At 35.4% G+C, this 12,254-nt stretch overlaps 1 protein-coding gene across 1 annotated transcript in view; it reads left to right on the top strand.

The window, feature by feature from the left end:
* Positions 1-7,002, top strand: part of LOC128171227 (uncharacterized) — a 230,622-nt gene extending 223,620 nt beyond the window's left edge. Inside the window, exons 4-7 of the mRNA XM_052836973.1 lie at positions 2,776-3,025; positions 4,426-4,497; positions 4,928-5,095; positions 5,949-7,002. Coding sequence (XP_052692933.1) covers positions 2,776-3,025; positions 4,426-4,497; positions 4,928-5,095; positions 5,949-6,211 — 753 coding nt within the window. The 3' untranslated portion in view covers positions 6,212-7,002. The remainder of the gene's footprint in view (positions 1-2,775; positions 3,026-4,425; positions 4,498-4,927; positions 5,096-5,948) is intronic.
* The last annotated feature ends 5,252 nt before the right edge of the window (positions 7,003-12,254 follow it).

Raw genomic sequence — 12,254 nt, 5'->3', positions numbered from 1 at the left:
GGAAATTAGAAAATCGAACACCCAATGCTCCAGCCATGCCTGATCCTACACAAATTGAAAACATGCAATTCAAGAAGCACAAATCACTGCTCTGTGTAATACTGAAGTGGAAAACACCATCACCCCAGAAAAATAAAACGCAGTGAATACGGAGCATACACTACAGCCAAAATGGCCCGTTATGCGATTGAGAATGGTCCTGCAAAAGCTGCCTGCCATTATAGTGAGGACTTGGGGAAAGAAGTAACCGAAAGCACGATACGCAGCACCAAAAACTTTTTCAGGGTAGTCCCAGGAAAAATATGCTGAGCGTTTTACCGTACAGTACCGATCAGACCCAACCTGACAGAAAGTAAACCCCAACTAAACCCTGGGTTTACTTTCTGGGTTTACTAGAGTGGACCCACAGTAAACCCCAAGTAAACCCACAGTGGACGCAGAGAGTAAACCCCGATCAGAAGTATACCCTGAAAGCAGATGATACATGTGTATTCAGAATATACAAGGTACAGGAATCACAGGAAATAGGATGATAAGATAAAATACAGGTCTGTTTCACACTTCAGTGCGTTCACTTCAGTTGACTCCAAAAGCATTTCTCGAGTAAACCCAAAATAAACTCCGAGTGGACCCACATTTTCAAAAAGTAAACAGAAAGTAAACCCGGGGTTTAGTTACCGGTTTCCTAATAAATGAGATATACATCACAGTGATTACCACGGGAGCAACGCTGCGACAATGAAGCGATCTGTGAAAAATGTAATTCTGCCGTACATGGTGCGCGATGATCGTGATTTACCTCTGAAACAGGTCCTCTGTTTTTTTATGTTTACAAAGCGCACCAAGACAAAGGGTTACTAACATACATTGAAGAAAAAGGAATAAAGGCGGTATTCGTCCCTGCCGCGTGTACCACTAGGCTTCAGTACGCAGACGTACACATCAACGGCAAATTTATATCCCTTCTGAATTCCCAATTTCAAATTTTCTATGCATACGAAGTTTAGTTGGTATTGGAAAATAGCGTAAATACAGAAAGTGTAAACATTGATCTACGATAAGCCAAAAAATTTATAATGTGTTTCCTATACCAGCTTGAAAAAAAGGGTAGGTAGGTAGGGAAAACGTTTTATTTTATTTAAACATTTTATTTTTTTTTCACTTCAACAACAATAAACAAGACGAGTTTATTTTTTTCCTGCCAAAAGGGCGGCTTACAACTGGCAATTTTCCCAGAGTATAGCAGTCATTGCACAGAGGAAGAACACTTTTATATTGTTTTTTATAATCTTGTGATATTTCGCCTCCTTCTGCTCCACAATGGCAACATGTGTCTTTTCTACCAATGTCTCCACTGTAGTATGTTACTTCAACAGTGGATGCACATGACATTTGAGATCTCGTCATCACAACTCCATGCAATAAATGGTGTGGCGGCATGATGGGGGCACCACAAGTATAATCAAATTCGCTGAGTATGATTACTAGAGAAACTTTCTGTCATTTGGTTAACACATGCTTGGAGTATAATACTCTACACAAAGAATTGTTGCTCTTGCATGCTGAGCTGTAGTAAGGCGGAAGTCTGCAAACTTTGGCTCTTCCATGACTTGAAGCTCTGGTTTGGATAAATTACTGTGTTCATCTACATCTAAAACCTCCTGATTCGACTCTTCTGTTTCATCATCTCTCTCCGGTGCCTCCATGACGGTCTCTTGGTCCATCTAATGAATCTTTTTTGCTTTCTTTACTTTCACCTGTTAATGATGGTCTTCCTTCCTGTGTATCCTGAAACTTGACACTTGACACTGAAATCCAACTAAATCTCCCACCGATACACTGCCTTGGACCTCATATGGATCTGTGTCTTTTGTATGTGGCTTACTTGGCCAGTACAAAATCGAAGTGTTGCTGCCTTTAGGCCAGTCAGATGGCCCGTCGTGGTACATCTCAAAAACACTGAACAATGATGCATCGTTTTTTACCGTTGTCATCAAGTTTTTAACCCCCTGGTGATGACACTTTCGAATTGTTATTGCCAATAATGTGCTTGACAAGCACGATGCCATTTTCCACAAGAAATCGCAGTCAAAATAAATCTTTAAATTGGTGTAGAGTATGTGTTTTCTCAAACACGGATGTGACTAAGATTGGAACTTCTAAGACTAAAACTGGAATCGTTGATATCCGGATTTATATATCGATGATAAAATGGTAAGGGTCGGGGCATATTTTTAGGGTCGGTCGGGGAACCGGAAACACACTATTGATTTATCTACGCCTTATCAAAAATTATGCCAACTCATGCTATATGACTTGTATATGCAATGGACTTTATCGTCGGCGCTTTTGAAAAGGTTGGCATTTAATTTTCGCCAATTGTACAACAATTACGATGATGTGTTTGTGTTTTGGTGGTCAGAATAAATTGATGTACATTGTTCATTACTTTGTTTCATTTTTATTTGAGCAAAATACTGAAATAATACTGAAATTATTTATATTTTGCGAATTAAAATGGTCTTATTTTAGCAAAAGAGTTTAATAAACAGCTGCTACGGAACAATACTATATAACTGATATTTACATAAAGTACGCGGGGGTTTTTTTTGGAGGGGAGGGGAAGGCATGTTATTTAACTCAACTATTAAAATATTCACGATGTTATTAAATTCGCGGAAAATAGTACAACCGTGAACATAGTGAAAATAAAAAACACCGTAATGTTCTCCACATCTACAGTAATATATTCTGCAGATAATTATTGCTCTTTAGATGAAAGCTTTGAGTGGTAACAATGCCGGCTTCACATTTTATGCTGGAGGGAGTGCTATGATTGACCAAACATCGGATTCATATGGCGCCATTATTTACGCCTACACGGAAACGGAAGTGTTGCTATGGAGGCCGTCAATAGCAAATCCAATTGGCTACTTGATTTATGTGGGCGGTATATGGGGAGCTGGAACCAACAACCAGCAAGATACAGTAGTAGAAGTTACGGTCAAGGTCATTGATTTCAACGGTACTCTCTTTTACATCGAATATTAAAAGACAAATCCCTCTTCAGTTTATTAACTTTGACTTGAATGAACTAAATACATTTCTTAATAATACACATTTCAAGTAGCTGCCTCCCATCAAAGAACATGGTGTAGTCACCATGCTAAGATTAATCCATTATTCAGTTATTTTCTACTTTCCATTCTCTGTAATTTTGACGCATTATTTTAAGACGGATTTGCGTCGTTTTAAACTACTTACACGTGTGGCGGTGTAACTGTTTGAAGTTATTCGTTGATTTTGTATGCCAAACTTGTTTCAAAATCAATTACATTAAAGCTGATATGAATTAATAAAAGCATTTGGTCGCCATATTAGTTTTCGATCGCTCCATTACTGCCACTGGGGTATATATACCGGTTGAGAAAGTTACGGTCGGTTGCTTTCCGATCGAAGCATTCGCGTTGCACGGACTTCTAAATGCATGAACTACACATTATAGTAATAAAGAATAAAGAAAACAACAATCAATGAAATACAAAATATGTTTATTCTTTGAAAGGATGTCCAAGGTATCCGAATTATTTTGCGCAGACAGTGCTGCCTTACTTCGCATGCACATTGAACACGTGTGTCGTTCATACAGAGTGCATAACGTCTGCATCTTCTTGAAAACCCCGGCGACACAACATCCAACACAGTAGCTAAATGATAGTAAATCCAAGAAAGTAACAACGTTTCCACCCGTTCCTACAAAAACGCCCCATTTCTAAAGTCCATGCGATAATTGACATTGCTCGATCTGCCACAGTGTGTGGTTCGCGCATGTGCGATATTATAACATACTCAGAAAAACGGTCTACAATTATTGAGGAATTTTCGAAGTATCTGCGCCTTGATTTCAGTCTGTCTTGTTTCGTCGTTTATTGGATATATCTTGCCAGTGCAGTGGTTGTCATATTATTTTTGTTCAAAACGCGTTTTTACAAGTCTTTTGTCCAAGGTAACGTGTTCGGGTGTATGAAATTCCTGAATGCGGTGAAGCATGAATAGTGCTCTCGGCCTTATATAGGGGGTGTGTAGCGATGAGCAGAACAATAGAAATCGACAACTAATATGGCGGTAATCGGAGATAAAAGGGAAATAATGCGTATTTATGAATTCATGTCAGCTTTAAGAAGACATTTGAACGGTTTAACATAAAAGACGGCAGACAAGGAGATATATCGGTGTGACAATACGTCATAGAATAAATATCTATCAATCTAGGACGAAACTGACTGAAGCAAAACTAGAGGGTCACTGAATGTCAGAACTTCCTCCATTGTAACATGGTGGCTAATCGATAAGCATTTGCGTATTTTAATTTTTATTTTCATGAACATTGATCTAAAACAAAAATTTAACAATATATTTTGACAGGGTCACCTTGTTCGGAAACATATGACTGTATACCAAGTTGGTCCTCTATGGCAAGCACTTGTGCTTCGACGGGTATGCTTGTTTATTTTATCTCATATTACTTCATACAAAACTAATTAAAAGATAGAATTTAGCACATTTACCTTCAATGGATATATAATGGAATAAACTTTCAAGCTGAGATCAAATTTCAGGGAAAATGTATCTGTGCATTTGTGCCTCGAACCCTATACTATTAAGCAATATTGTAGTACAATATCGTTGAACCTTTACAACAAAACTTCGTTGAAACATTGATTGTAATATTAATACTAGTACAAGATTACCAACTTATGTCGATATAGAAGGCTGGTTTATGGTATAAATAAACAAACCCCGATTATTGAGAGTTATCGGACATAGATCAGGATCAGAGATCGTTAAACAGAAAAAAATAGGGAATTGTTTTGCTCACTTAAACTATTTAAAATCGTAAATATTTTTGGTTTTGCATTTTTGGTAGATTGTCCAATTCCTGTTGATATTCCAAATGCTAACAAGCTCTATGACGGAGTAACCAATGGGAGCCGAACTTTGTACTCATGCGCAACCGGGTACACAGGAAGTTCGAACGAATCCATGACTCGCTGTGTAAACGGGGCTTGGACAACGACAGCAATGACATGTACAGGTTAGATTTGCTGTATCGTTACTGTTTGTGTCTTTTTTTTCAAATAAAAAGGCCTTCTGTCGCAATTGTCTTATCTTCGCTAGCCTATGGTTTCTGATCCGCACCGCTCCCCAAGAACCCTCGCAATCTCGTGCTTTCAAAAATAGGGATTTTCCTCCTTGATTTTGATTGGGGTTTACTGAAACTGTTAGACCAATCAAAAAATGCAAAACATATCTCTCTGTTTGAGCCTTCATGATACATGTCGCATGAAACGGTGCAATAACCTGATTGTGTATCGACAGCGGTATGAACTTATAAACTAAAGATTTACTACCTTCGAATAATTTTGATCTATGTGTAACATTTCACACTAATCCTATTTATTGAACTCACTGTGCATTAAAACGTTCTTGCAGAAACCCTTGGCCAGCGAGGATGCAATTGTCTAAAGTCAATATCATTTTAAAGCAATATGAGCTGCAATTTTAAAGCTGATTTTTTTTTTACGAAAATGTCATTATCTGCAAAAATAACAAAAAATATCATGGTTTTTTAATTTCTGTTAGCCTTATTTTTGTGGGAAAAGCCGTTAAGAAGCCTTAATTGAAGCAAAATTGAATTATTGTCATCCTGTACAAAAATTGAAGTGTTATATTTTCCTTATAAGACAAAAATTAATGATTTTTTTTCATAAAAGCTGTATGTAGACTAAGCATACTACATTGTAACAGGTTTTTGCAGCAAAATGCAGCAAAATAAAATTTAAAAAATACAGCTCATATTGCTTTAAACATTTGTTATCGTAGAATGACGACAGAATATTATAAGCGAAAAAAAACCCTGATAGGATATCAATACCTTAATTTTTCAGTTAGTTTTATTAGTGCAAACAGTATTCTACTCAACCAAACCATTGAGGAATGGATCGAGGACATCAAGAAGGAACTGACTGTGGACAAGAAGGCGACCAGTGCCTACACACGGAGCCTTATCAGCGTGTATGATGCACGGCCGAGCGCCGTTGCCATTGGGGGAGTGGGTATCGGCATGCTCTGCCTAGTAGGTCTGATTCTGCTACTGCCAGACATCATCAACATCTTTAGATACTGTTGTGAATCTAGTGAAAAGGATTGATTACATGGTATTTTTGGTTTATACGAGTATTCAAGAGTGTGCCATTTTTTTTCTTTGAAAAATATAGTTCGGTTTGAATTTGACGTGTTCTGTTAAACATTTTACTGACTGAGTTACAATCCATATCTTTAACCACAACGACGTATACGTGCAACTTTTTTATATCTGCGTTCAATGTACCCGGTCTCGGATATTTCTTTCGTATGATTTATAATACATTTTAGTTTGATTTGGATTGTGTATGTGCTGAAAAATATTTGGAGTGAACATCGTTCTATTGCCATATATCATAGCTTTAACATTGACATTTATGTTTCTCTGATTTAAAAGTAGCATTTTACTAAGAACTAAGAATCAATTTGCAATGGATAATCCAAACATCAAATCAAAGACTGTTTATATTAATGTTACAGGTATTGAAAATTAGATATAAACCAGTTTTATTAATAAAGGAAATGTGTACATTACGTCAGCAACTTTTATAATAACGGGCCTTTAAACGTATGTACACTAATAAACATACCAAATTGCAGATTCCAACGTACACGTAACGCCAAACATGTTTCTTATATTCACTTGCTGGCTATGTAAAAGACACACACAAATATGTTTACCTTCCTTAGGACTTAATATTTAATGCATATTTAATACTATATAATAAAGAAACATAAACTGGCACCAAAAATTGTGTTGTCATTGGAATCAGCTCTTTCAAACACGGCGAACAGTGTCCATTTAAATAAATGACAATATTGAATGGACCGAGTTATCAGAAAAAATGTGACACAAATATAAACAGTGTAATCAATAAAATATCAATTGGTCATAGTTTGTGATTGATACTAGTCTTAAAAAAGACAAACACTTTACATGGCCAAAATGGTCATCGACAAAACAGCCAGAGTCTTTGGAATATTTGTCTTTGCATTGTTTCTTTGACAGAATTTACATGTACTCATTTAGGATCTGCTGTTTATTTTGTACAGAATGAACTTGAAATAGCATTGATCATACCAAACTAGTGAGATTAAGTGTGAGCTGTTATTTTCAACTTTTAAACATGCACGGAACTAAAGCTACTGGGTCGTCCCTCTGAGTTTTTTTCAGACCGGGGGCTACAGACCTGTAACATGCAACGGTTTCCCCCTAACATTGTAACGTACACTCTATTTTTGTTTCAGGTCAATTTGCCATACTCGAATTGATTTACTTCAAAATGTAGTACTTTGGAATATATCTTTTTTTTTTTTTTTACATCTAATTAACACGTTAGATTATCTCGAGAGATTATTTTTTTTTTCATTTCGGAAATATTTGTTTAGTAGCTCCTATATCACTTACTAATCAGTTTTGAAATAACTTCATAATCTAAAGTATTTGTTTAACATTTTAAAATCAATATCCAAATATTAGCTTTCTTTTTTTTCTTTCTCTGTGTAAACACAACAATAAAGCTTAGAATTAAATGCTGCTTATTTGTAGATATCGGAACAACTTGGTTCAAACACTTATCTTTTTTCTCTTCGATTCAATGCATACAATTTGATTAGAAACAATATTTGCTGTCATTTTCTGAGAGTTCATACAGGTATTTTACTTGGCTATAACAATTAATTTAACCTATAGAAATAATAAAAATGTAATCTATGAGAGACATATCATACGGAAACATATTAGCGCCTTATTGACCCCCTTTTATGTCTTCCTATTTGTAAAATTTAATGTGGAAATTTTACACTTTAATTCGTAAAGTTTACACTTTCATCTGCACAAAATTTACATTAAGTCTTTACTCTGTAAGTGTAACATAATGATTTCTTCATGTAACATATTTAACCATAGTCACATGTCAGGATGTGAGCAACGGCTGTCGTTTTTTTTAGGCAAAAGTGGGATTGTTCGGGCAACTTTGAGCGTTTTTTCAGCCTTTCTCTTGAATAATATCGACCTATTTTATTATTAGCCGACATATGTTGTCTCTCTTGGACCAGGTTATAACGTTCGATCACTGTCCGACCATCGGACGACAATTTGTGATTTTTGTCGTTGGTCGATCGACATTTTGACATTTGAAATTTTTCCTTTGGGCGAATCTGACAATTAGCCTAATGGACGACCGACCGTATACATATTCAGTTAAACATCAACCTACAGTCCATCGATCGATAGCCGGCGACCAGGCGGACGACCCCATGCTGGAGACTTACTTGGGGTAAAAATCAATTTGTATTTCAACATTTAATGATCGAGCGACGAATCGATCACAAATACACATTCAAACTTTGATATCGGTGCTCTTATTTGTTGCTTCGACTGCTCCACATCCTCAGATACAAAACAGACGATCAGGACAGGTGGAAGACGCCATGCTGCAATTCTTTTCTTTTTTTGTCAATAAATTGAAGCTATGTTTAAAACAATATGAGCTGTATTTTTTTTTTAATTTTATTTTGGGCAAAAAGCTATTAGCATGATAATTCTGCATGCATGTAACTTAAACTTTTATGATAAATAAGATTTGAACAAATCATTAATTTTTGCCAAAAAAAGGATTTCTCTTCTAAAGAATATATAGCATATCAATTTTTGTACAGGACGACAATAATTCAATTTTGCTCCAATAAAGGCTTCTCAACGGCTTTTCCCACAAAAATATTGCTAATAGAAATTTAAAAACCATGATATTTTTTGTCATTTTAGTAGAAAAAAACATCTTCGTAAAAAAAAAATTCAACATGAAAATTGCAGCTTATATTGTTTTAAATGGTTACAAGTAAATATTCAGTAAATACTGACTGATACGTAATCGACCGACAATGAAAATCAGACGGTGATCGATTGACGACTCACCGAATTCCGAACATTCCAACTTTTGTGAAGTTATCGGTGTTCTCCTGGGAATTAAAGGCGGCTGCTCAGCATCGTCTGATGCAGGTGTCATAACAGTATTTCACTGAAGGTTCACGTTAAAACATGGCTGAGGCAAAATGATTCCCGAATTATTCTTTGAATTCGGGGCGTTTCCGCACGCGACAGGAGCTGATTTTTTTATGAGATGAAAAACAATGTGTAAGAGGTCTAACTATCCCATTTTTCTAATAATGCAAGGTCATTTGAATTTTTGATGCGTGTTGTTTCCGGACGGGGGTGAAACGGCCCGGGCTTGATTTTCAAGCACATGTGTAACTTCGAGGTAAACAAAGTCTCACGCTTTGCTGGATGCCCGTGTGTATTTTGCTAGAAAATTGTAAATGAGGCAAGTTCGTTCTGAATTTTTAATCTGTATGTAAAGTTGTGCAATTTTGTAAAATGTAATACTGTAGTGACACCTGCATGTATCCACACCGGGCGATAATGTTTCTTCAGAGCAGCCGACGATACGAAGAAACATTATTGCCCGACTATCGACTTCAATATGACCTAGACATACATGTGTAATACTTAAAACCTTTATATTTTACACTTCAATCTGTACTTTTACATTTAGGGAGGCCCGCCGAACCATACATTAATCATCAGATCTCCCTAAAATTTTCAGCTTTAATTTGTGTATCTAAAAGTATCACATAAAAAAAAAAAATATCCATATTTTTTACGTTCTTAATTTAGGCACCTCCGTATGTATATTGTATATAACATTTATAAATTAGAGATCAATAGTGTCTGATATGGTCATGGCCATCGAACCCTCATAAATACGTATCATTTTCTATACATCTCTAGTTCGCATTTGATGCTTCTCATTTTTGGACAACTTCTTTCACAAGTCAGTGGATTTCAAAGGCTAAAGGAACAAATTTAATCAATTGGAGGAAATAACCGACTTGTGAAATAATCATATATTGATCGAACTTTAAATGTGTTGCCTCATTAATTTTTGACAAAAATGCATGTTTCTTTCATTTTCCTTTACGAAAAAGGAATATCTCCTTAAATTTAATTTTAAAATTTAGTACTATGGTACTGCATTTCCGAAATGGAAAGTTTGAATATTAAGTGTTTGTTAACTTTAGACTTTATCGCTTACTAATTATTGAAAAAAAGAAGATAATAAACTTTATTATTTCAATATGTCTGTTTAATCTTTAAACTCAAATGTCAAATATTTGCTTTCTTGACAGTCCCGGTGTAAACAATGCAATAAACCTATAATCAATTTTTAACCTTAGAGTTTTGTATACACCCAATCAACTCCGTGCAAACACTTACCTTTTTCTCATACAAGTTGAGTAGAAACAATATTTGCTGTCAATAACTGATTTTACAGTTAGTTCAAGCATATCTTTTACCTTGCGTTGTTTCTTTTGATAAAAAAAATTGTTCCCATTGTTCGTATTTTGGTTATCAAAATATGTATGTTTCCTTGTTTTCCTTATTACTGTAAATTCGCAATTATTTTTAAAGAAATAAATTACGAGTTTTCGTAAATGTTGCAGAATAACCTCCGAGGTCGAGAAATGTTGTTTTGAAATATAAAAGCCGAGGCGATAGCGGAGGCTTTCATATTTCAAACAACATTTCGAGACCGAATAGGTCATCCTGCAACATTCACAAAAACAAGAACTTTATTTCTATTTTACTAACAGCCCAGTATTTCTACAGATCGTTTCTCCTAAAGATAGACAATCTTGGTCATTTCGACGGCTGTTCCGTGTAACCCCAACTAGGGAGGTCCTAGGAACAGCCGCATTGATCTCTTGAAAATAAAGATTTGAGGCAATACACATTGTTTTGACTGGAACTAACACGTGAAATTGACATGGTTTTAAAACTTTATACGGTTTGAAGTTGTACTTCCATGATCAGAGCGAAACAAATAGGTATTTTTGATCTGATAATTTACTGATGACGTTCGTTGTAATATATAGGTAATAATGTCCGCAGCATCTCTTTGATCTTGGCAATAACTGTAGTACAATAAGAAATCTACATTAGTGGGTTATGTTTCGCAATTTATTAAGGACGACGCTGTCATAATGTCTGGAGAAGCTCAGGGCTGCGTTAAAGAACTTGCGACCAAAATTAATGAGTGTTTATTAATCACGCACTTATCAATGTTTTATTCTAATGGCTGTACAATATAATTCTGCACATTGGAATGTTTGTGTATAATCGGTTTCGTTTAGGTTTTGAGCATTAAAGATTATTCCATGAGACTAAAAATATTTAAGCAGCCAAGTCGAATAGGTTCCTCTTGTCGTAATCTTTCAGGAAGTCTTTAAGGGTTGCTATCAGTTGGGTTTTTTTGCATCTTGGGACATGCTTTAGATCTGTTATTAGTTTGTAATTCTAAGAATGTTTCACTCTATGCAAATTTTGTGTTTTAGGATTATGCATGTGACCGAAGTGTCCGATATCGGTTTATAAATTTTAAATATTATAATAAAAAGATATCTTGGGGGAGGGGGGGGGCTTAAAAAAAAACTTATACTTGATAAAAATAAATTATCTGCTAAAACCACAACTTTGTTGAACATACGCCGACACAGGTCCGTTAATGCATCGATTAAATATGTCAGTATTGACGAAAAAGACAAAATGAATTTGTAACATAAATTTCTCTTTAGTGCTTTTACCGGTGTAGGTTATAGGGGGTGCCTTTAGTCCTTAACTCTTGTCGTTCATTTTCTCTTAACTAGGATTTCCATACTTCTGTCAGTTATGGATTGAAAAACCAATTGATTAAAAACGTACAGAGTAGATTAATAATTATAAACTATAGATCAGGTAGCCATGTAGTTCAATCAAAAACTTAAAAACATGTGATGAAGAAAGTATTTTTTTTCTTTTCCTAAAGCCTATTTTGCACAAAATTGCGACATCAAGGGTATAAGTGGGGACATGCTCCGGATCAAAAATTAATTAAAATGGATTACCCGGCTATACATGCTTAACTCCATAATTCCACACTAGTTAGTGCTTAAAAGCGCCCTTGGTGGTATTACTAATCAGTAAATGTTGGTTTAAACTTCAATTTTCGAGTGTATTTGTTGAAAAGCAAATCATTATTTGAATATGCTTGTTTAACATTGAAAATCAATGA

The sequence above is a fragment of the Crassostrea angulata genome, chromosome 2 (genome assembly GCF_025612915.1).
Source record: "Crassostrea angulata isolate pt1a10 chromosome 2, ASM2561291v2, whole genome shotgun sequence".
In the NCBI taxonomy this organism is placed as follows: Eukaryota; Metazoa; Mollusca; class Bivalvia; order Ostreida; family Ostreidae; genus Magallana; species Magallana angulata.
This window is presented reverse-complemented; position numbering and strand designations above follow the sequence as displayed.